This window comes from Chionomys nivalis, chromosome 1 (assembly GCF_950005125.1).
Source record: "Chionomys nivalis chromosome 1, mChiNiv1.1, whole genome shotgun sequence".
Taxonomy (NCBI): domain Eukaryota; kingdom Metazoa; phylum Chordata; class Mammalia; order Rodentia; family Cricetidae; genus Chionomys; species Chionomys nivalis.
Window position 1 is genome coordinate 137548982 of NC_080086.1, and position 21772 is coordinate 137570753.

Below are 21772 nucleotides of genomic sequence, written 5' to 3' on the forward strand. Positions count from 1 at the left end.
TGCTTTTATTATTTTAGAGGTAATTGGGGTAAGAGGCCCAGTGAGAAAGACAGAGAATAGGTTACAAATGATGGCCTCAAGGACCAAGAGTTGCCTGTCCTCGGCTTATATAACATTTAAACCCTTCCCTCTCCATTGAGGATGTTCTCACTTTAAAATTAGAAGACAGGGCAGGTTGGTAGAAGAATTCAGCTTGGAAATTTAGGTTAACTTTAGTAGCATCGCCTGTTAATCAAGGGTTTGCTTCATCTGAATTCTTCTCCTAGTTTACTAGTTTTGTATCCTCCACCATCATGGTACATGAGAGCTCCAAGTGTTAGGGAGTGCCAGGATAAATGCAAGAAGTGCGGTGACCCATGCTGAGTGCGCCTGCAAGAGGTCATCAGAAAGAAAGTGTCTTTCTGACAGATTTCCAGGCTTCAGGAAGATTGACAGAAGGGCCACATTAACCATGGCCACTGTCACAAACAGGCTTAGGCTTGCTATATTACCCCCAAGTCCCGGTTAGCAGTGTCAGGCCTAAAATTATGTCTTCCATTCTCCTGGTTCAGGCGGGAGAATATATTCCAGATTAAGACTTATAAAGTCAGCATTTCAGCTGGCACCTTGGTCTGTGTGAAATTAGTCCTAGAGCAGATATCACAGTGTATCCATGGCAACCAATGGGCTGTGCAGCTTGGAGAAGCACAGCGCAAGAGAAGCCACTTGGGCACAGGATGCCCTACCCTGACATTGTACTGTTAGGATCCTGGGGGTTTTTACATACGTCCAACAGAACATGGTGAGATGTCCCCTGGATAACAATAGTTCATACATGTGACATTTTGTGTCTCCGGTAACCAAGGAGTCTAAACGGCAGGTAGCATTTCACTTCCTCAAGACTCAGCTCTTTTTGTTCCTGCTCTGGAGTGGTGTAGTCAGTCCTGTGTCTTCCCCAACATGGAGTCTGGTGTGACCAGGGCAGGGATTCCCAGAAGGAGAGTGTAGCTCTCCAGAGATGAGCAGTTTTCTTGTGGAACTCAGCACAAAGATCAGACCAGATCAGACAAGTAATGTGTACTGCAAATAAAAATAAATTAAATAGGAAATCATTGGGGCTGGAGAGATGGCTCAGCAGTTAAGAGCAGTGACTGCTTTTACAGAGGTCCTGAGTTCAATTCCCAAAAACTACATGGTGGTTTACAGACCTCTTTAATGAGATCTGAAGTCCTCTTCTGTAGTGCAGACAGAACACTTGTACATAAAAGTAAGTAAATAAATATTTAAAAAATAGAACATTTTAAGCAATTTGGTTTCTTTTCTTTAATCAATTTACTTTTTTTTTTTTTTTTTTTTTGGTTTTTCGAGACAGGGTTTCTCTGTGGTTTTGGAGCCTGTCCTGGAACTAGCTCTTGTAGACCAGGCTGGTCTCGAACTCACAGAGATCCGCCTGCCTCTGCCTCCCGAGTGCTGGGATTAAAGGCGTGCGCCACCACCGCCCGGCTAATCAGTTTACTTTTTTGAGATAAAGTTTCATGTATTTTAGGCTGGCCTTGATCTACCTTTTGAGTGCCTCCACTTCCACATCTGTTGTGTGGTCCTGGAGACCAAAACCAGGGCCTCAAACATCCTGGCAGGCACTCTTTCCAACAGAGCTGTAGCTTCATCTTCTGCCTTTTCTAGTAGACATTCATATGTGAATGGTTTTGGCTAGAGTTGTTGAAAATAATGCTATATTAGCCAAAAATAAAAGATGCAGATGACTTTCTAAATGGAAAAAAAAAATGCTGGCTGTCTTGTGAGGGACTCAAATTTTATTCCTGGAAGTTTCTACTCAAGGTGTTTGCTCTTTGTAATATCCTCAAATCAGGGAGCTGAAGAGATGGCTTAGTGGTTAAGCATGCTTATTGCGAAATCCTGAGGACCAGAGCTTGGATCTCAGCACAGATCAGGTGGCCTGTGCACACCTGTGATTGAACACTGAGGGGTGGAGACAGAAGGCTCGCTGGAGCTTGCTGTCTTCTAGCCTAGCTCAGAAACCCAGGCTCCAGGTTAAGGGAAGAGAGGGATGGAGGAGAACTCCTGGTGCAGCCTCCCAGCCTGTGCTCAAGCCAACACGTGCACACATACTTGCTCTTTTTATTTGTTTGTTTTTTTGACACAGGGTTCCTCTGTGTGGCCCTGACTGTCCTGGAACTGCTCAGTAGACCACCAGGCTGGCCTTGAGCCCACAGACATCCACCTGCCTCTTCCTCCCGAGTGCTGGGATTAAAGGCATGCACAACCACCGCCACCCAGCAAGCTCTTATATACACACAAGACACATGTATACTTACATGCACACAGGCACACAATAAATAAACTTTAAAAAAACTCTATGGGTATTTCTATAGCTAAAAAGAAATTTTATCTTTTTGTCTTCAACTAAATAGTTTGTTTCAACTTATTTTCTTTGTATTCATTAGAATGACACATTTTAAAACAGTTGGAAAGACTTTGAAAACTTGAAAAAAGAACAAGAAGTTTGATCTCCCCTTCACTGTCTACTCTCCTCCCTTTTGTGCCCCATCCTTCCTTTTCTTCAAGGCTCAGAATGCAGATTGAGCTTTGTACAGCTCTTGCCCTGATACCCAGATAGATATGGAAAACAAAGTTATTATTTTATTTCAAATGTCTTTTAAAAGTTTCAGCATTAATTATTTGTGAATGTTTCTCTGTTTATAGTTCTGTGGAAATTTCATTTAACTATACAGTAACAAAAACTGCCAATATGAAACTTTTTGTTTTGTACATGTGGTTAATGTATGAGTTACAGTTTTTATATTTCTTATAGTTCTTATATTTCCAGGGTCTTATTGTTTATTGTTTTTTGTTTTATTTTTGAAACAGGTCTCACACTGTAGCCTAAGTTAGCCTCACACCTAAACATCTGTCTCTGCCTCCCAGTTGCTGGGAATACAAGCATTACACCACAACACTGAGCAAATCTCAGGCATTCAAACCTAACTTTACTAGGTACAGACCCACAAAGCATGGGCACAGGTAGAGAGGGAGGGCTGCTCTGTACATTGATCACTGGCAGAGGGCACTACCTATTATTTACCTCCTTATCTCATAGGCTGCCAACACTTTCCTATTGTTAGCAGATAGATAGACATACATATCCCCATTGGAACAGATACTCCCAATATCGCTGGGAGTTCCAGTGCACACGGCAGCCAGGGCCCTCCAGGGACTATGCTTTTCTACCCTGTGATCTAAAAGTCCAAAAGGGATCCCTGAGGCCTAGATTGTGTTACTGCCTGCCCTGGACATGTGTGATAGGCCGTGCATCATCAAAACATGCACAGGAGAATCTCTTTCTCTCTCTCTCTCTGTCATATAAGGCCATGTTGTCAAGGAAGGACAAGGTCCTGGGACAGGAAACAATGAAGGTTGCTACCTAGCACATAGCTATGTTCATATGTGAATACAATGCACACGCCCACACACACCTTCTCAGACATGCTTCTGCTTTCCTTCCATATGGTAGCTCTCTGTGCGACCATAGGTGCTATCAAGCCTTTCTTTCCTGGGCCCTTTCTGCCTCCTGTGAAAGTACCAGGTTGAGGAAATCCAGGTTGAAGCCATTGGTCCACGTCAAGTCTTAGTGTCTTTTGTTACTTTTCAATCCTTTGAGCCATGTACCAAATAGTGCACTCCTTTTTCCCTAAATGATGCGGTTAAATACTCGCACAGAGATTAAGGTCTGCAAATAGACTGAGCACGCTTCTACATGCCCGGGCCCTCCTCCTACACATGCCTGTTATCCTAGCACTCAAGAGGCAAAGGCAGGAGAATTGGAAGTTCAAGGCCAGTTTCAAACAAAATAAAACAACAACAAAAAAACCAAAGATCTGCAAATATGATGGCTGCAGATTAGAAACGGAAGCTGACAGATAATGTGGTATATTAAGTCACACCTTCTTGTAGTTCTTTCTGAAACACCCCCAAAAACTACAGAGCCAGATATGGTGAAGCAAGTCTTCCAACCTAGTGCTCGCAAGGCAGAGGCAGGCAGATCTCTCCATAGAGAATTCCAGGCCAGCCAGAGCTATGCATTAGAGAGTTCCTGTCTCAAAACAGATATATCAGAACTTCAAAGAGAAGAAATCTATAAGAAGAAGCAATAGCAATCAGATTTTAGAAGAAGCCAAGCAAATGAATGAGTGGTTTTGAGTGAGCAGACTAGAGACAATGAGAACAGGACCAGAGGTGCAGCTCAGTGGTAGCGCATTTGACCAGCCTGTATGGGGCCCTGGATTTGACCTCCAGTCTGGGGCAATAGGGAGATTCTTGAAGAATGTCAATACACCTACCATTTGCTAGGAATCCTGGGTAAGGGCAAGGTATCGCTTAGATTTTCTTACTTCAGCATATACTTTACGGGAGAGAAAAGTTTTTCAATACCAGAAAGCACCACAGTGTGAAATCTTTTCCAGACTGTGGAAAGTTTAAAGGGGGCTGCACTGTGGGAGTGCCAAGATGGCTTTCTGATTGGGGAGAGCTTACTGAGTCATCCACAGAGTCCAGTAGAACAGTGAAAACCACAGTCTGCTGGCGTTTTTGATGGAGAACAACAGAGATGTGGGAGAAACTGAGAACGGAGGCAAAATGAGATTGGCTAACCGAGAAAGTAGCCACATATGTGACCTCGGCCCACTGAGTGGCTTCCTATCTATAAAAAGAGGAAATCGAGTCTGATTAAAAAGCAAAAACTGGTGAAGAGTTCAGGAAACAACTGGCTGGTTGCGTTCTTCATGAGAAGCCCTCCAAGTCAACACAGGAATTATGTTTTTTTTTCTCCAGTCTTCTTTTGAAAGATGGAAAAGCATAGTAATTAAAAATTAACACATTATCGGAAGAAACGGCAGGGCCCTCAGTGTTGGCAGGCACCCAAAGCCGTCCTGGGCCTGGGCAGTCTGCCAGTTTTCAGCCTCTTCTGGGTTGGGATTAGATTCCATTTCCATTTAAGATTTAAGGTGGACTTTTTACCATTTCTAACTCAGACTGGTACAAACAGAAAACTTTGGTGTTTCCTGGCAGACAGATGCAAACATAGCATTGAAAACTTAGTAACAGATCCTTTCCTCCTCTTGTTGGACTGAGGGTAACATCACATCTGAACAGGTCATGGCAGCACAGTGGGAAAGGAACTGGGGTGGGATGCTGCTCATTGTTAAATTCAAGCCAAAAAGCTCTGGGATGGTGGGTGTGGATGATGGGCTCTGGAGATTTTGTGTATTGGGCGGCCAAGGAAGAGGAAAGATAACGTTCTGGGTTCCTTCCTGCCTTTCATTAAGGTGACTGTGGTCAAACACAGCAGGGGAACTTGGGCAAGAGGCCAGTGAGTTTCTGTTGAGTTAGAGCTGCCTGTGTTTTTAATGCCTAATTCTCCCATTACCAGCAAAGGATATGCAAATGCTTAGAGCTAGCAAACCCCCAGAAGCTACACACACAGTTTCCTCCTGCCCCGACACTCTCTCTGCCTTTCTCTAACATACATGTGATCTCTCCCTCCCTCCCCACCCCACTGTGATTTCTTTTTCATTCATTGGTTGGTTTCATTTTTTTGAGATAATCTCATGGGGCCCAAGCTGGCCTCAAACTACATATCTGGGAATGATATTGAACTCCTGCTTCCTCCACCCAAGCACTGAGAATACAGTTATGCATCTTCATGCCCAGTTTATGGGGGGCTAGGGTATGAAGCCAGCCAGGGCTTCCCAGATATTACATGAGTGCTCTACAAACTGATTACACCCCACCCCACCCCACCCACCCACACATTTTACACAGTTTTATATGACCTGTAGGCTTTGTGCTCACTTTTTCCTTGTCTCCTCCTAAGGAGCAGCCTCGGGGTTGCTGCTCTTAGGCAGGCGTCTGTGCTATTCCTCGGCTTTGCACACCAAAGGAGGATCCTATGGCAGTGCTGAGCCCCTCTTTTCCCACTCATGCTCACAGTGCTTACCCAGAGATGTTTGGGGGGGGGGGGACAGTGTTTCTGAGACAGGGTTCTCTGTGTAGCCCTAGCTGTCCTGGAACTTGCTTTGTAGATCAGGCTGACTTCGAACTCACGGAGATCCACCTGCCTCTGCCTATTGAGTATTAGGATTATTTTCAATAGCAAAATATCAAAACATCCCAGCTTGCTTTAGCTCTATTAGTAGTGAAGCTTATTCAGAGTGAGTCAGGGCCGTGGCCCCATTAATCTTTTCATGAGACTTGTTTCCCCATCTTGGCCTCAACTTAGTCATTTCTTTGCAATCAGGGGGATTTATTTATTTATTTATTTATTTATTTATTTATGGGAAACTTGAGTCTGATGGTGTTACTATTGTAAAAAAAGAAAAAGAAAAAGCCTTGCAGTTGCAAGTTTTCTCCAGTTTATTATAGTACCATCTCCATGCTAGCCACCAGACAGCTTCCTGCAGCTTCCACATACACACACGCACACTGCAGGTATGTGTACCCACCCACATGCACACACGCACAGCGCAGGTATGTGTACCCACTCACACACGTGTACACATGCACACACATGCACACGGCAGCTATGTGTACTCACTCACATACATGTACACATGCACAGACGCGCACCTCAGGTATGTGTATCCACACACATGCACATGTACCTTATATACTCCCTTTGCACAAAATAAAAATGAATATGAAAGAAAGAGAAAAGATAATCCAGGCGAGGACATCAGCTCTCCCACACTGGTGCAGTGACAGGAAAAAAGAAGCTTGATTTGCCCACAGGACTACCTAAAGTGTCATAGACGACAGGGACATTTTTTGCCTTATAGAGCTTGGAGTCTCAGCATCTGGAAACGACTGCTGGCTGCACGCTGATGAATGTGCTTATTATACATTTTGCCATAGAGGGATGTCCCTTGTCCAGGGTTGATCTACAGCTACTGCCTTCTACCGGAACTCTATACTACTGCTTTTAGTGTGTGTCCCTATCCTGTCCCCATTTCCAGAGGGCTTTTCTGTTGAAGTCATTGGGTATTCTGAATATTTGGTATGGGTTTTTCTGTTTCCTTTTTTAAAATTTTTCGTAAGTGTTTTGCCAACATGTATGTAAACCACACATGTGCCTAATGCCTGCAGAGGAGACGATTGTGTCAAGCGTACCGGAACTAGGGTTACAGAAATGCTGTAAGCCCCTATGTGAGTGCGAGGAACTGGACGCGGGTCCTCTGCAAAAGCAGCAGATGTTCTTAACTGCAGAGTCATCCCCCCCAGCCCCTGGGTGTTTGTGTTTTAATTAGACGCTCCCTGGATGGCTTCCAGCCCCTTTGACAGGGGCCAGGTTTCTCCTGCTGTAACAAAATGCTAACATTTCTCTGAATCTGAGTGCAAGAAGGAGCCAGAGAATTGTCTTCTGATTTGCTGTTGGAATCAGCTGATTTCACTGGCTGAGCTTGTTAGATTGCACTGCTAATAGAGCTGCATGGCGCGCCTTCTTTTCCGTGCCTTGTTCCGCCTGACCAGACAGTCTTTTCCCTTCCTAGACTTGTAAACAATAACAGGATTTCAGAGGCATTGCTTTTTTCCTTACATGCTAGATATAACTATATCTAGTATATAGTATAACTAAAGTTTGGTCTCTTTCTCCCTTCCTGCCCCAGGCTCTAAGTCCCTGTGGTTCTCCTGTCCCTGGTGTTCCAGGGTTTTTTTGGGTCTCTGCTTTGCGCATCCTGCTGCTCCCGTTAGTGAAACCATGTCTTAATTCCCAACCACATCATTTTCCTGAGTTCTATTCAGAAATATCTCAAACTCCCTATGTGTGTACCCGAGCTAACCTTCCCTCTCAAACCTGTTCCTCCTCAGCACCTAGTCTCAGTGAATAGAAGCTCCACTAAGCTACTTTCTGCTCTACTCCAGGAAGCCGTCAGAGTGATGCGGTTGGGAATTAAGATGTAGAATCACTAACGGGAGCAGCAGGATGTGCAAAAGAGACCCGAAGAACCTCAGAACACCAGGGACAGGAGAACCACAGGGACTTAGAGCCTGGGGAAGGGAGGGAGGAAGACACCACATCACTATTTTAACCTTTAGTGAGTTAAAATTTAAATATAATTTAGTTTACCAACTAAGTGTACATATCAGTGGCTGCTTTGCTTTTCATTTCACTCATTTATTTATTTATTTAAAGCTGGGCATAGTGGCAAAGGCCTTTAATTCCAGCACTTAGGAGACAGAAACAGGCAGGTCTCTGGGAGTTTGAGGCCAACCTGGTCTACAGAGTGAATTCCAGGACAATGAGAGCTACTTAATAAGAACCAAACAAAAATTTTATTTGATACACACGTTTAAAATCTGTATTATGTTTTTAGCCGGGTGTGGAGGCACACACCTTTAACCCCAGCACTCAGGGGGCAGAGGCAGGTAGATCTCCATGAGTTTGAGGCCAGCCTGATCTATAGGTAGTGTTCAGCCAAGAGTATATAAAGAGAGTTTGTATCAAATCCTACCCCCTAAAACAATAACCTGTGTTATGTTTTTATGTACTGGGGAAAGAGAGGCATGTGCAGGTCTAAGGACAGCTTGTGGGAGTTGGTTTTCTCCTACTGTCGTGTGGGTCCTGGGGATCAAATTCTAGTATCAGGCTTGGCAGCAAGCACCTTTACCTGCTGAGCCATCTAACTGGGTTGCATTTGACTTCTGACTTAGCTTGTTATTATTGCTGTATTTCTTCAATATTGGCTCTCTTACTGTTATTTTGACTTCTGGTTCAACCACAAAGGCCAGTTAGTTCATGTGCCTCTTTGTCCTTTTCTTGCGCAGTGGCCTTCATTCATCTTGTAAGGCGTTGTCTAGTATGTGTTACCACATTCCTGTCAAACTTGGACCAAATTGAAAAGCACCTGAGACCTGTGTGGCCATATTTACAACCACAAGCCTGGCAGGAACAATACAGACAGTATGTTGTATCCTGGGCTGACCCTGTTAGGTTTGGAGCCCCTTGCAGTTGGCCCATGGCTGGAGAGGATTCCCTGGACATAGAGCATGCTCATCCCGAAGCTTCTCTTCCCTGGATTGTGTCACCATGGAAGAGTGTGACTGCTGTCCTTAGTCTCTCACCCACATCACAGTGTCCTAGGGACTGGGGACTCTGGAACATACTCAGAGTGAAAGTAGGTTTAAACATACTAGTCAAGCCAGTCAGTGTGGCTCTAGGCTTCTTTGGTTGCTAATATTGACCCAAATTTGAAACAAAGACTCCCGAGCCCTGCAGAGGTGTTAGCATAATGAGTGAGATGTGGCCTGGCCTCAGACTGCTTTTCAGCCGCCAAATAAACTGCAAGCTGCACCCTGCAGGTAGCATCCTGGTTTTGTAAGTAAACCTTTGTTGCCACACAGCCATGTCTGTTTGACTACATGTTGTCTGTGACTGCTTCCTCCTAGGCGGCAACCAAACAGTTCTAGCAAAAATCCCCTGGCCTCCAAAGCCTACGATACTCACTCTCTGGCCTTTTGAGACAAACAGGCTCTTTAACTTCATGAATTTGGAACAAGGATGCTGAAACGATAAAGTGTATTTCTAAAGACAAACTGCTCTTATTAGACTGTGAAGTATCATAGCCCAGAAACAGCTCTTTGGAAATCAGTCTGTCGTAGTTCATTATTGAATTCAGCACAGGAGATAATGACCTCCAATTACAGCAGGTTTCAGAGGCCTTCACATCTGTTTTGTTAATAGTATCTTCTGATTATTGCAAGGGGGAAAAATCAAAGGTACAAAATTTGACCCCTGTGAAATTATTTAGAATCTCGAATATGGAGATGACTCTTATTACTTCTCTTCATCACGCCCATGGGCCTGGTAATGGGACAGGGGTATGGCTGAGTGTTTGAGAGCCTTCAAACTGAGAGTACAATAGACATTTTCAGCAGAGCAGCTGGTCCTTAGTAATTGGGAGGACGGCTTCCACTCAGGCAGACAGTATTAGAGAATAATGGTCCACCAGAGCATTAGAGGTCACTTGATGCTTTTAGCCTTCTTTGGAGGTCAGTCCCCCGAATGTCTAGCACTTTGAATAGAAACCAAAGAGTTGCAAGACTGACCTCATTGTGTTAAAGTTTGCCATAATGTCGCCATCTAACCCAAAAATCTAAAACTCTCCATCCATTTCACAATCCACTTTCTGCACGGCATTATCATTACCATTTGCTTATACTGCAAAATTATTACTCGTGGCTGCTGAGATGGCTCAGTGAGTCAGGTGCTTGCGGCCAAGCCTGAGGACTTGAGTCCATCCTCAGAACCACATGGTGAGAGGAGAGAACCAATGTCACTAAGCTGACCCGTGACCTCCACACTCGCCATGGCCCCCTTGTGCCTATACATGTATGTGCATGCACAAAATGAGCGATTCTTTAAAAATGATTACTCTCCACCTCCTCCACTGGAACAGAAGCTGATTCAGTTGCTGTCAGTGATTAATTAGTCTGAAGAAGTAATTATGCCTGCCTGAGTATGTTTGGCACATGCTTGTGATCCCAGCATTTGGGACGTGAAGGCAGAATGATCATGAGTTCAACACCAGCATGGTAGCACACTCCTTTAATCCCAGCACTTGGGAGGCAGAGGCAAGCTGATCTCTGAGTTCAAGGCCAGCCTGGTCTATATAGGGGGTTCTAGGACAGCCACACTTACACAGAGAAATAAACCCTCTCAGGGGAAAAACAGAGTTCAACACCAGCTTCAGCCACATACCAAGTTTGAGACCAAAATGAGGTCTATGAGACCATGTCTCAAGACGTGGAGCCATTTAGATGGCTCAACACGTAAAGGTTCAGGCCACCAAACCACACAGTGGAAAGAGAGAACCAAGTCATGACGGCTGTCCTCTGATGTCACACACATGCCAGGGTGCATGTGTGCCCACTCCCCCACACACATGTACACGTACATAGAATGAGCCACTTTTCTGTTGCTGTGATAGCACTGTGGCCCAGGTGATTGATCATGGAAGAGGTTTGGGCTTATCTTTTCAGAGGGTTAGGAATCCTCCATGGCCAGGAGGCAATAGCAGCCAGCAGCAGACATGGCAGCAGGCACACAAAGCTAGATGCAAGCACGGAGCAGAGAGAACAACCTGAAGTGGTGAGAGGGTTTTGATGGTAAAGTCTGTCCTCGTGACATACTTTCTTCAATTGCACCACCTAAACCTCACCAAACATCACCACCAACCAGGGACCAAGTGTTCAAATGCTTGAGACCATGCGGGGGGGGGGGGGGGCGGGGGGCATTTCTCATTGAGTCCATCACATGCTTTAAAAAAGAGAGGGAGAAAAAATTCAAAGCCAAAAATATAGCTCAGTTCTGGGATCCATGGAAGAAGCCAGATAGAATGGTGCATATTTGTAATCCCAGCACATCTACTCCATGATCAGAGGCAGAGACAGAAGAAGACAGAAGAATCCCTTGGGGATTTATAGACCAACTAGCCCACATTGGTCAGCTAACAATTGCCTGTAACTCCAGCTCCAGGAGATTCAGTACCCTCTTTCGGCCTCCAAGGCAACACACCGATGCACACAAATTCATGCTTACACAAGTACACACTTACACATAATTAAAAATAGAAATATCGCCGGGCGGTGGTGGCGCACGCCTTTAATTCCAGCCCTCAGGAGGCAGAGGCAGGCAGATCTCTGTGAGTTCGAGGCCAGCTGGTCTACAAAGGGAGTTCCAGGACAGGCTCCAAAGCTACAGAGAAACCCTGTCTCGAAAAACCAAAAAACAAAACAAAACAAAACAAAAATAAAAATAGAAATATTTTTTAAATGCTAGAAACATTCAGGTTTGGTAGTGCACACTTGTAATTCCAGCACTTGGGAGGCAGAGGCAGATGGATCTCTGAGTTCAAGGCCAGTTTAGTCTATGTATTGAGTTCTAGGAAAGTCAGGGCTACATAGTCAGACCTTGATACACACACACGCACACACATATATACACACATACAGAAACAATAAAATGAAAGGTTGATGTGTAGGGGATGTAGGGGGTAGGTGACAACGGAGCAGTATGGCCAATAATATCATCCATAAGTCTGTGATAGAGGTCATCTTGAATGTTGCTGAAGAACAGCAAACAAGAATAAAAACTTAATCATCTAGATGTAATTACAGAGACTAGAAAAACAAACCCTACAGAAAACAGCCAATGAAACCAAGAATGTGGAGTATTCCACAAGGTATCTTGACTTCTTCACAAACATACTAAAGAAGCAGGGGAAAGAGAAAACTATTCTGGATTCAAAACATATATATGTCAATCAAACACAGACAAGAAAGAGATATATCAACCAAATGTAGTGCAAACCTACTTTGAATGATGTTCTTTTTTGTTTTTTTAACTGAAAAGGACATTTTGTAAGATCTGAAAATTTTTCAAGTGGGCTTCAGACATTAGGGCACTGTCAAAATTATTAGGTGCAGTAACTTTGAGATTCTATGAGACATCTCACTATCTCACAGGTACATAGACAGGGATTCCCTGGGTAAAAGAGTACCTGAGATTTTGATTAAATCTAGGTGCTTAGTCACCTTAGTACAAAGGAAAGGTAATTAAGAGAAAGGTAACTGGGCAGAACTGGGGAGCAGGGTTCTCCCTTCAGGACATGTTTCGGTCAGCCAAATCAGAAACAGAAAAGACTGCTGTGTAGTAGTGGGGCAGATCTCCGTGACCTAACACCATATTCCATTATGCATTGTGGTTTTATTGTTTTCTTTATCGTGATTTGTTTGTTTCTTCTACTTTTAAGTTTACTGGTGTTAATCCATGTTCATTTCTCCCTCTGTACCTGTCATGCTTGCTGTCTCTGCTTCCACCATTCCCAGGTTACAGTGTAGCCAGGACATGCCCAATCTCTTGGCCGATGAGCATGCGCTGATAGCCTCCTATGTGGCCCGTCTGCAGCACTGCACACGGTTAGTTGGTAGAGCAGCAGCACCGGGAGCGCAGCCAAGGCTGCTTTGAGGGAGGGGGTGAGATCTGGTTCCTGGGGTTGCCAGCAGGAGAAGCTCTGCATGTGTGGTGTGATTGAACAGCTGCCAGCTGTGATTGGCAGAGTTAATTGCCAAAGCATTGGCTTCCATAAGAGAAGGAGCCTGGCCAAGCCTGGCACTCACCTCAGCATGGAGTTAGAAAGTCTCCTCTACAGTAAGACACAGTCCCCGCTGGTTACACTGGGGAGTCCCACACACTGAGATGCTTGGAGTTCCAAACTGGAACATTCTCAGAGGAGACGTTTTATGTCCTCTTCTTCAGCAGTTGTCAGTGAGGACAATGTGCCTACGACAGGACTGTTTGGGGCAGGGAGATGGCCCTTGGAAGTGAACATGATAACTAACGCAGGTAGTACAAGGAAAGAACTAGTTCCAGGGCTGGAGAGATGGCTCAGTGATTAAGAGCATTGCCTGCTCTCCCAAAGGTCCTGAGTTCAATTCCCAGCAACCACATGGTGGCTCACAACCATCTGTAATGAGGTCTGGTGCCCTCTTCTGGCCTTCAGGCATACACAGAGACAGAACATTATATACATAATAAATAAATAAATATTAAAAAAAAAAAAAACTAGTTCCTAAAAGTGGTCCTCCAGCCTCCACTGCCATGCCGTGGTAGACTGCCAACACACATGCATGCACATACATTGCACACAAGACGAATAAAGTAAACACACATAAATGGAAAGGACTATTTTAACTGTTGCCTTTTATACCATTCCAATTACCAGTATGACTAAGCAACATCTTTATTTAGGAGCATTCACTCTCCTTGAAGTCTTGGGGGAACAATCAGGTCCTACACACTCCCAGGTGGGTTTGATGGACTTCTCCTGTCACGGGGAGAAAGGAGCTGATAATTGCATACTCTGTCTGAGAATCTCCCTGTGCACCAGATGGTGTCTGCGTTCTTGTCCCAGTCTCTTGATCTCTGAGAACGAAGTGTTTATCTCAGGCAGGGTAAGTAACGTTCTGTCGGTAAAGGCAGTTGCCTGGGGTGCTTGAAAGCATCTGTGGCAGTAGCAGTGTACAGTAGCAGAGGGCTGCAGAGACTGCTACCTGGTAGTTCAGCGCACGAGTTTAGGGTAGGTCTAGCTAGCATCCTCAAGTCCCTGAGCAAGGATTGGTGACCATTGGTTCAGAAAGAGCAAGAGGATGGATGAGTACTGCATCCTCTCTGATCCACAGTCTAAGGAAATGAGCCCCATGCTGCTTTGAAGGAATTGTAAAGTTCTTGGCTGATTCTGAAACTGTAAGTCAATTGGAACAGACAAATAAACCAATAATTGTTTCGTTTTATTTTGTGGCACTAAGGATTGACTTGGGGGCTTCACACATGGTAGGCAAGTGCATGACCTCTGAGCAATATCCCTAGGCCTCTTTTTACTTTTTATTTGGGAACAAATTACCCAGGCTGTCCTTGAACTCATTTTGGGGTCCAGGCACAACTTATATGATTCTTTTGCCTTAACATCTCACATTGCTCTGGTCAAGTCATCATCCATCCCTGTTTCCCTAAAGCTTCTTAGTAGGCATGGTGGTTCATGCCTGTAATCCCAGCACTCAGGAGGCAGAGGCAAGGAGAGTTACAGTGAATTCAAGGACAGCCTGGGCCACAGAATCAGAGCCTGACTCAAAAGAAGAAGAAGAAGATGATGATGATGATGATGAAGCTATACTTGTAGAGCTGATTTTCTTTTATCTGGTACCATATTATCTGGTACCTCATCTACAAGGGTTCTTACATTGTTAGAGTAATGGATGAGGCAGGACACAGTAGTACACACTTGTAATTCCTGTTCTGGCGAGACTCAGGCAGGAGAATTGAGAGCTAAGTGTGGGCAATACAGAAATAACTCACCACCTCCCTAAAAAGATGAGGGAGAGAGGTGAAAGAGGAAGATGGACTGGTTTACTTCAGACTGGCCCCATGTGTGAAATGAGCATTGTACAACAGGAGAAAGGGTGTTAAAAGGGAATGTCTAATACCATGGACTCTTTCCAACTAGACAGTTTTCTTGGCCAACCCTGGCTGGGATTCTTTTTCCTTTAGCCAGTGTTAAGTATTTTCTCAGCCCTCTGTTTTTTTATGATCACATAGTTTTCTTAAGTCTCTTTTTAGTTCAAGACCTGGCTCTATAAAGTTACTTTTCCCAAACATTTGGTTAGTAATCCCTATCTCGGATTTTTGCAGGATGTCTTTCCTTAACCCTTCATTTAAAAAGAAATTGCCCCTTTGCCAATATGGATACATGGGGATGGTTGTGCAGCCCCATTGTTTTCCTGAATCCTTTTGTCTGGAAGATTTAGCATCTGTGACACAGACGTCTACTAATAATTATCATTCTTAGTTATAAGCCTTTCTCCTTGAAGAATAGAACAAGAATTAGAGATGTCTAATAGACACCTGTTGGATTTTATCTCCTTGGCAGTGTCCTGGACAGTCCTAGCCGGCTGGATGAGGAGCATCGGCTTATAGCACGTTATGCTGCCCGACTGGCTGCAGAGGCAGGCAACATGGTGAGTGAGTGGAGGCTCGCAGGAGAGTACCAGAGTGAAGCATTGTTTGAATACATTGAATATACGTATTCCTTAGGAGAATAGTCATTGTGACACTCACAAGAGGGGGGTGCTGGGGAATAGAAGGAGATGTGTAGGAAGAGAATGAAGGAGGCTTTAATTTTATCTGTAATGTTCTTTTTGAAATACAGATCAAGAAGGAAAAAAATCAAACAATTTAGTTATTCTATCAAAATATCAATACAGCCGGGCGGTGGTGGCGCACGCCTTTAATCCCAGCACTCGGGAGGCAGAGGCAGGCGGATCTCTGTGAGTTCGAGACCAACCTGGTCAATACATTTAGTATAAACTCCTAACAGTACTGATCACGGGAAAAGGAGAAGCAATACAAATTACCAATGCCAGGAATGAGAGAAGGGACATCACTACAGATCTTACAGAAATTGAAAGTATGAGAGGAATAGTATCTTAATATAGTTAATAACCCAGCCAGGTGTGGTAGTGAATGCCTTTAATCCCAGCACTTAGGAAGCAGTGGTGACTAAATCTCTGTGAGTTTGAAGCCAGCCTGACTACAAAGCAAATTCTAGGCCAGCCAGGGCTGCACAGTATAACCCTTTCTCAAAAAACTACAAAATAAAGGTTAATGCAGGTGCAATGTGTATATTTCTTAAAAGACACACAAGAAAATGACATGAAAATTACCAAAAAAAAAAATCTGTTAAATGTTTGTTAAAGAAATTGAATTCATAATTAATTTCCCACAAAGAAAACTCTGTGCCCTGATGGCTTTACTGTTGAATATATTGTGCTTAAAGGATCGGGGGGTGTGGAGGGTGTACAAAGGCCAATACTCCATGATCAGTTTAGTTTGTCCAAGGAATGCAAACTTATATATTATATTAAAATGAATCAGTATAATTCACATGAAGAAATTTGTAAGATCATTTTAGTAGATGCAGAAAAGGCATCTGACATAGGACAAACTTCCTCCTTTGAGCAATGCCTGCACAAAAACCTCCTGCTAGTGCCAACATTTAAAGACTAAATTCCAGAACATTCCTTCCTATGTGTCCTTCAGGTCTAATTTTGCTGTCTATTTAACAGTTAGTTATATTAGAAAACCTAGCCAGTGCAACACGAAGCATAAATTCTGAAAAGAAGAAAAATGGTCTTTGACAGTAACATGACCACCTCCAGAGAGTGCCGGGGAGCCTGTGCACACACTTTACAGTGAGCTACAAGACGAAGAGTGTCTGCCTGAAGAGCATGGGGCGTCCATGGCTCAGTGCCTGAGTGCTTGCCCTGGATTCAGTCTCCAGCACCACCAACAATAACATTAATAATGACGAAAAGGACTGAAGATGGAAAGGTATAGAACCCTGCTAAAAGAAGTTAAAGACAGCCTGTGTAAATGTAGAGGTGTGTCATGTTGTTGCCTGAAAGATTTGGTGTTGACATAAGTAGATATCTCCAAACTGACTTACAGAGTCAATATCAATCAGAGGCCTAACAAGATTTGAGTTGGATTAGGTTGGGATTGGGGTTTAGGAATCTAAATAACCCTAACTGGCCTCTATGAGGCATATGCTACTATGCCATACTCAACAGTCTTCTGTGTGATGTTAAATTGGCAAACTCATTTTAAAATATGGTTAGAAAACTAAAGAACCTGTCTTAGCTTGGGTTTCTATTGCTGTGAAGAGACACAATGACCACAGCAACTCTTACAAAGGAATACATTTAATTGGGGTTGACTTACTGTCTCAGAGGTTTAGTCCATTATCATTATGGGAGGACAGGGCAGCGTGCAGGCAGACATGGTGCTGGAGAAGGAACTGAGAGTTCTACATCTTGATCAGCAGTCAGTAGAAGGAGAGCGCCACACTGGTCGTGACTTGAGCGTAAATGACACCTCAAAGCCCACCTCCACAGTGACACACTTCCTCCAACAAGGCCACACCTCCTAATAGTGCCACTTCCTATGAGCCAAACATTCAGACACATGAGTCTGTAGGGGCCATTCCTATTCAAACCACCACAAGACCTAATGTAACTATATCCGTCTTGAAAAAGAACAGAGTTGCAAATGTCACCCTAGGTGAAACCAAGGCCTACTGTAAAATTCTATAATTAAGAAAGTGAGGTTTAGCCATGCATGGTGGCACACTCTTTCTAGCACTTGGGAGGCAGAGGTAGGTGGATCTCTGAGTCTTAGGGGCTACCCTCATCTACAGAATGAGTTTTCTGTCTCAAAAAAACAAACAAGGGCTCGAGAGATGGCTCAGTGGTTAAGACTGCTCTTCCAGAGGTCCTGAGTTCCATTCCCAGCAACCACATGGTAGCTCACAGCCATCTATAATGAGACCTGGCGCCCCCTTCTGGCATGTGGACACACATGGAAGGAATGCTGTACACATAATAAATAAATAAATCTTAAAAAAAAAAAGAATGTTCTGGCTATAAATTTAAAACAAACAAACAAACAAAATAACAGTAATCAGTTGTAATGAATAAGCCAAAGTAAACCCACTCCTGTCTGCTACACCTGAGAGAGACACAAAAAAAATAATCCAAGCCGGGCAGTGGTGGCGCACGCCTTTAATCCCAGCACTCGGGAGGCAGAGGCAGGCGGATAAAATATGTATAAGAAAAATTTCCAAAACTTGAAACAGAGTGGCTTGTGGTGTAAGTCCTGCTGCAGGTCAAGGTCAGCCTGAGCTATATAGAGAGAATTCCAGGCCATCCTGGGATATTGTAGCTCATCCAAAATTCCTAAACATGAGACTCTGAAGTCCACATTCATCTTCACCTGCACTGGAAATTTGAAGCTAATCTGGGCTACATGAGACCCCCAGCTCAAAAGAGGAAAAAAAAGAAAGAAGAAAAATTTCCAGCCGGGCGGTGGTGGCGCACGCCTTTAAGCCCAGCACTCTGGAGGCAGGTGGGTCTCTGTGAGTTTGAGGCCAGCCTGATCTACAGGAGCTAGTTCCAGGACAGGCTCCAAAACTACAGCAAAACCTTGTCTTGAAAAACCAAAAAAGAAAAATTTCCAAAACACAACACAGAGTTGGAAAATCTGAACTATTATATTCGGAGATGTGATAGAGAGAGAACCCAACAGTCATCCAATTGGAATCTAAACACTTTAGAATTAGGGTTAGAACCAATGGTTAAAAATTTCCAGAATTTATATAAGACAAGACTCCCCAGGAAGATCTCAGGAATGGGAAGCACGGGGGTGGGGGGTGCTCTGCCCCTTGGTTTAGAGGGCTCTCCTGATGTGCAGAGTTGCTGGCTTCAGTCTCCAGGACCTTAAGAGAGAGAGAGAGAGAGAGAGAGAGAGAGAGAGAAAACATGTTGTTTACAAAGGATTGGTAATTTCTCCACAGCAACAATGGGATAAATTTTCATAAATGCTGGGGAAAAGCTTTTATTCAAAGATAAAATGTCTGAGTACATCCTCTGTTGCTGATGTTTTTGACAAAACTTAAGAATATTTCTTAGAGGGAAAAACAATTGAGTGTCATTACTGCACTGAACATAACTAGTTAAAATGTTAAAAGGAGAAAGGAGAAACACACTCCTAGGGGCTTGGGAAGGTCACAGCATGCTGCATGCAAGAGCAGTGCTAATGACTCACACTTACTGAACTTGCACGAGGTGGTGGTCCTTATCCTAAGTGCTTTGCATATCTTAACTAATTGATTATTCAAAATAGTCCTGTTTCCTGTGGCCTGAGAGTTAAACACCCAGAGTTGCAGTCATAAGTGGCTAAGCCAGGAGGGAGTGGGGGGAAATGCCGTTTTTTATCTCTCAAACACTGATAATTTAACCATTGAAAGTTAGGGTTCTAGAATGAGTTGAAAGGAAAGATGAACTGGAGCCAAAACCACGAACTCTCAGACACTACCAGGTAAAGAGAACCAGGCATTCCCAGCGTTATTTCAGCCTTTGTAAAGGCACGAGGGAGGAAGTGGCGGGCTCGGAGGAGACTGGTGCTGGAGAGAAGCGAGGCAATCAGATTTGAGGGAGATGGACTTGTCTGCCAGAGCTGCTAACGAAGATTCTTGGTGTGACTCTTCTCCCCAAAATAATCCCTTTGTTTTGTTTTGTTTTCTTGAGAATCTTTACATCAGTTCATTTATCTGACTCCAATATTGCAACTCTAAAGGTTGGGGGATGGAACACTGCAGAACAATGTGGAAGAGGCGGGCAAAGTTCACACAAGCCCTGGGACACAACTGGTTGAGTAATTTTAAAAATTAAGATTCATGGGACTGTGTTGTGGCTGAATTCTAACGTTTGCTTCATGCTTTTAGATAGCCCTGTTGACCTCACACAGTGCTTTTAAAGTACAGTAAATAAGAGGCAAAGCCTTTTCACCCTGAGGCCCGTCTCCTTCACCGTGAACCCAGATAAGGATGCTTACACGGCTGGTTTCCAGTGTTGAATTGTCAGGAAAGCTATCGCAGCTGGGGTGAGCTAGAGGTCAAGTGCTCAAAGGGTCCCTTTCATCTTAGTTTATTTCGCCAAGTGTGGTTATCTGCTAAACATCAGGACTCTCAAGGATTCTTCTTCACCAGATTTCTGCCTGACACAAAACCCCTAATCCTCTAATCTCACCCTGATACAAGTGCTTTACATAAAGTGGGTGTAATGCTCTGAAGAGTTTGTTTATGGCCTGGCAGGTAGGCTTTGTATTGATTTTGCTCAAAGACCTTTCACAGAGAGAGGCCGGTCAATCACTGGTGAAGGCGGCACGCACCCTGTGCAGCACCACCCCAGCAGCAGCCACTGGGCAGCTTCAGCCTGGGTGCCTAACAGACCATGCAGCACCTCAGGCTGTCACCCGAAGAAAGGCACTACGGGTGTCTCAGATGTGCCAGGAGAACTCATTTGTTTTCCTAGAATGCCTAAGACTCTTTAAAAAAAAAAAAAAAAAAAGGAAGCGGAAGAGCCTGTAACAGCCACAGCAGAGTCTTCATTCTCTTACCCAGCCCTGGGTGCCATCTGAGCGTTTACTTTGAGGGTTGTCTCACAAAAAAAGAAACCATAAAGCCCATTACAGAAGAGGTGAAAGGCCGGGAAAGCATCACCCATTGTCATTCTACCTGACTTATAAACATTTCTGAGAGGCTTTCCCTACTCATTGCCACGGTTGCTGGAGGTACATACTATCTCAGGAGCATCCTTGCGCCTTCTCATACTTTAGGTATCAACAGTATCTAGGCTGGATTTTGTGTACGTGTAATGACTTCAACCCCCACTAACACAGTCATTGCAAAACCTGGCCGCATAATGTGATCCGTGAAGCACTTTAAAATGTGTAGGCTTTGTCTCTGACCGACTGAATGAGAACCTCTAGGTTTAGGGCCCATCTGTCTTTACTGAAGGAAAAAAAAAATGGAAGGAAGAAAATTTGCTGTCTTCTGATTTACAGCCAGCCTGGGAAACACGGTCTTAAACAGCATTATTGGATTCTGGGGAGAGGTTAATAACCCATAACCCTCCAGTTATCCTCTAGGAGGTAGGATTGTGGGCAGACTGCCCAGGGTACACTGTAGTGGCTTTCAGGGACCTCTTGTTGGACTCATCCTGTCAGCTTCATAAAGGTCAAAGCCACTGGTCAGTCTCTTTTTTAGGAGACTGCAGAAATGCATGCTAGGCTGCATCTGGCTGACTGCCTACTTGCCTTGGACGGGTAGCATTTGCCTAGTTCAACCAAAGGGATCTTGTTTCTTATCCTGTATCTGGCAGATGTGTCTCTACCTCCGTAAGGTGCTGTAGCACTCTGAGACTCTTGAACCTTCTCATGTATGAGAAGCACTGTCTTTCCTAGGATTAGAGAGTGTGCAACCTAAGTGGATCCTACTCCTCATTCTCCATTATTAAAGTTTGCCTCCCCCACTCCACACAGTCTAGGCTGGAACTGGGTTATTCCGTAGTTCCTGCTGTGTGTGTCTGCGGGTGCGTGTGCGTGTGTGTGCGCACGTGCGCGCACACGCACTTAATGAGGACATCAGAATCTCCTGGAGCTTGGATTACTGGGTAGGAGCTGCCCACTGTGGATGCTGAGCTTCAGCCCTCTGGAAGAGCAGCAGGTGTTCTGAACTACTGAGCCATCTCTCCAGCCCCTGGCCTGGATGTTTTACCTAGTCCTCAAGGCAACTTTAGGAGACAGATGAGATTCCTGATGTGATTTACA

The 21772-nt window shown here is 44.3% G+C and overlaps 1 protein-coding gene across 6 annotated transcripts in view; it reads left to right on the top strand.

The window, feature by feature from the left end:
- Dtnb (dystrobrevin beta) overlaps positions 1–21772 on the top strand; it is a 204009-nt gene that overhangs the window by 143231 nt on the left and 39006 nt on the right. For 4 of the 6 annotated variants that reach the window (XM_057778220.1, XM_057778256.1, XM_057778241.1 and 1 more), the window contains exons 11-12: positions 12880–12969; positions 15477–15564. In XM_057778220.1, coding sequence (XP_057634203.1) covers positions 12880–12969; positions 15477–15564 — 178 coding nt within the window. The remainder of the gene's footprint in view (positions 1–12879; positions 12970–15476; positions 15565–21772) is intronic. The other 2 variants (XM_057778250.1, XM_057778265.1) reach the window with 1 other exon arrangement.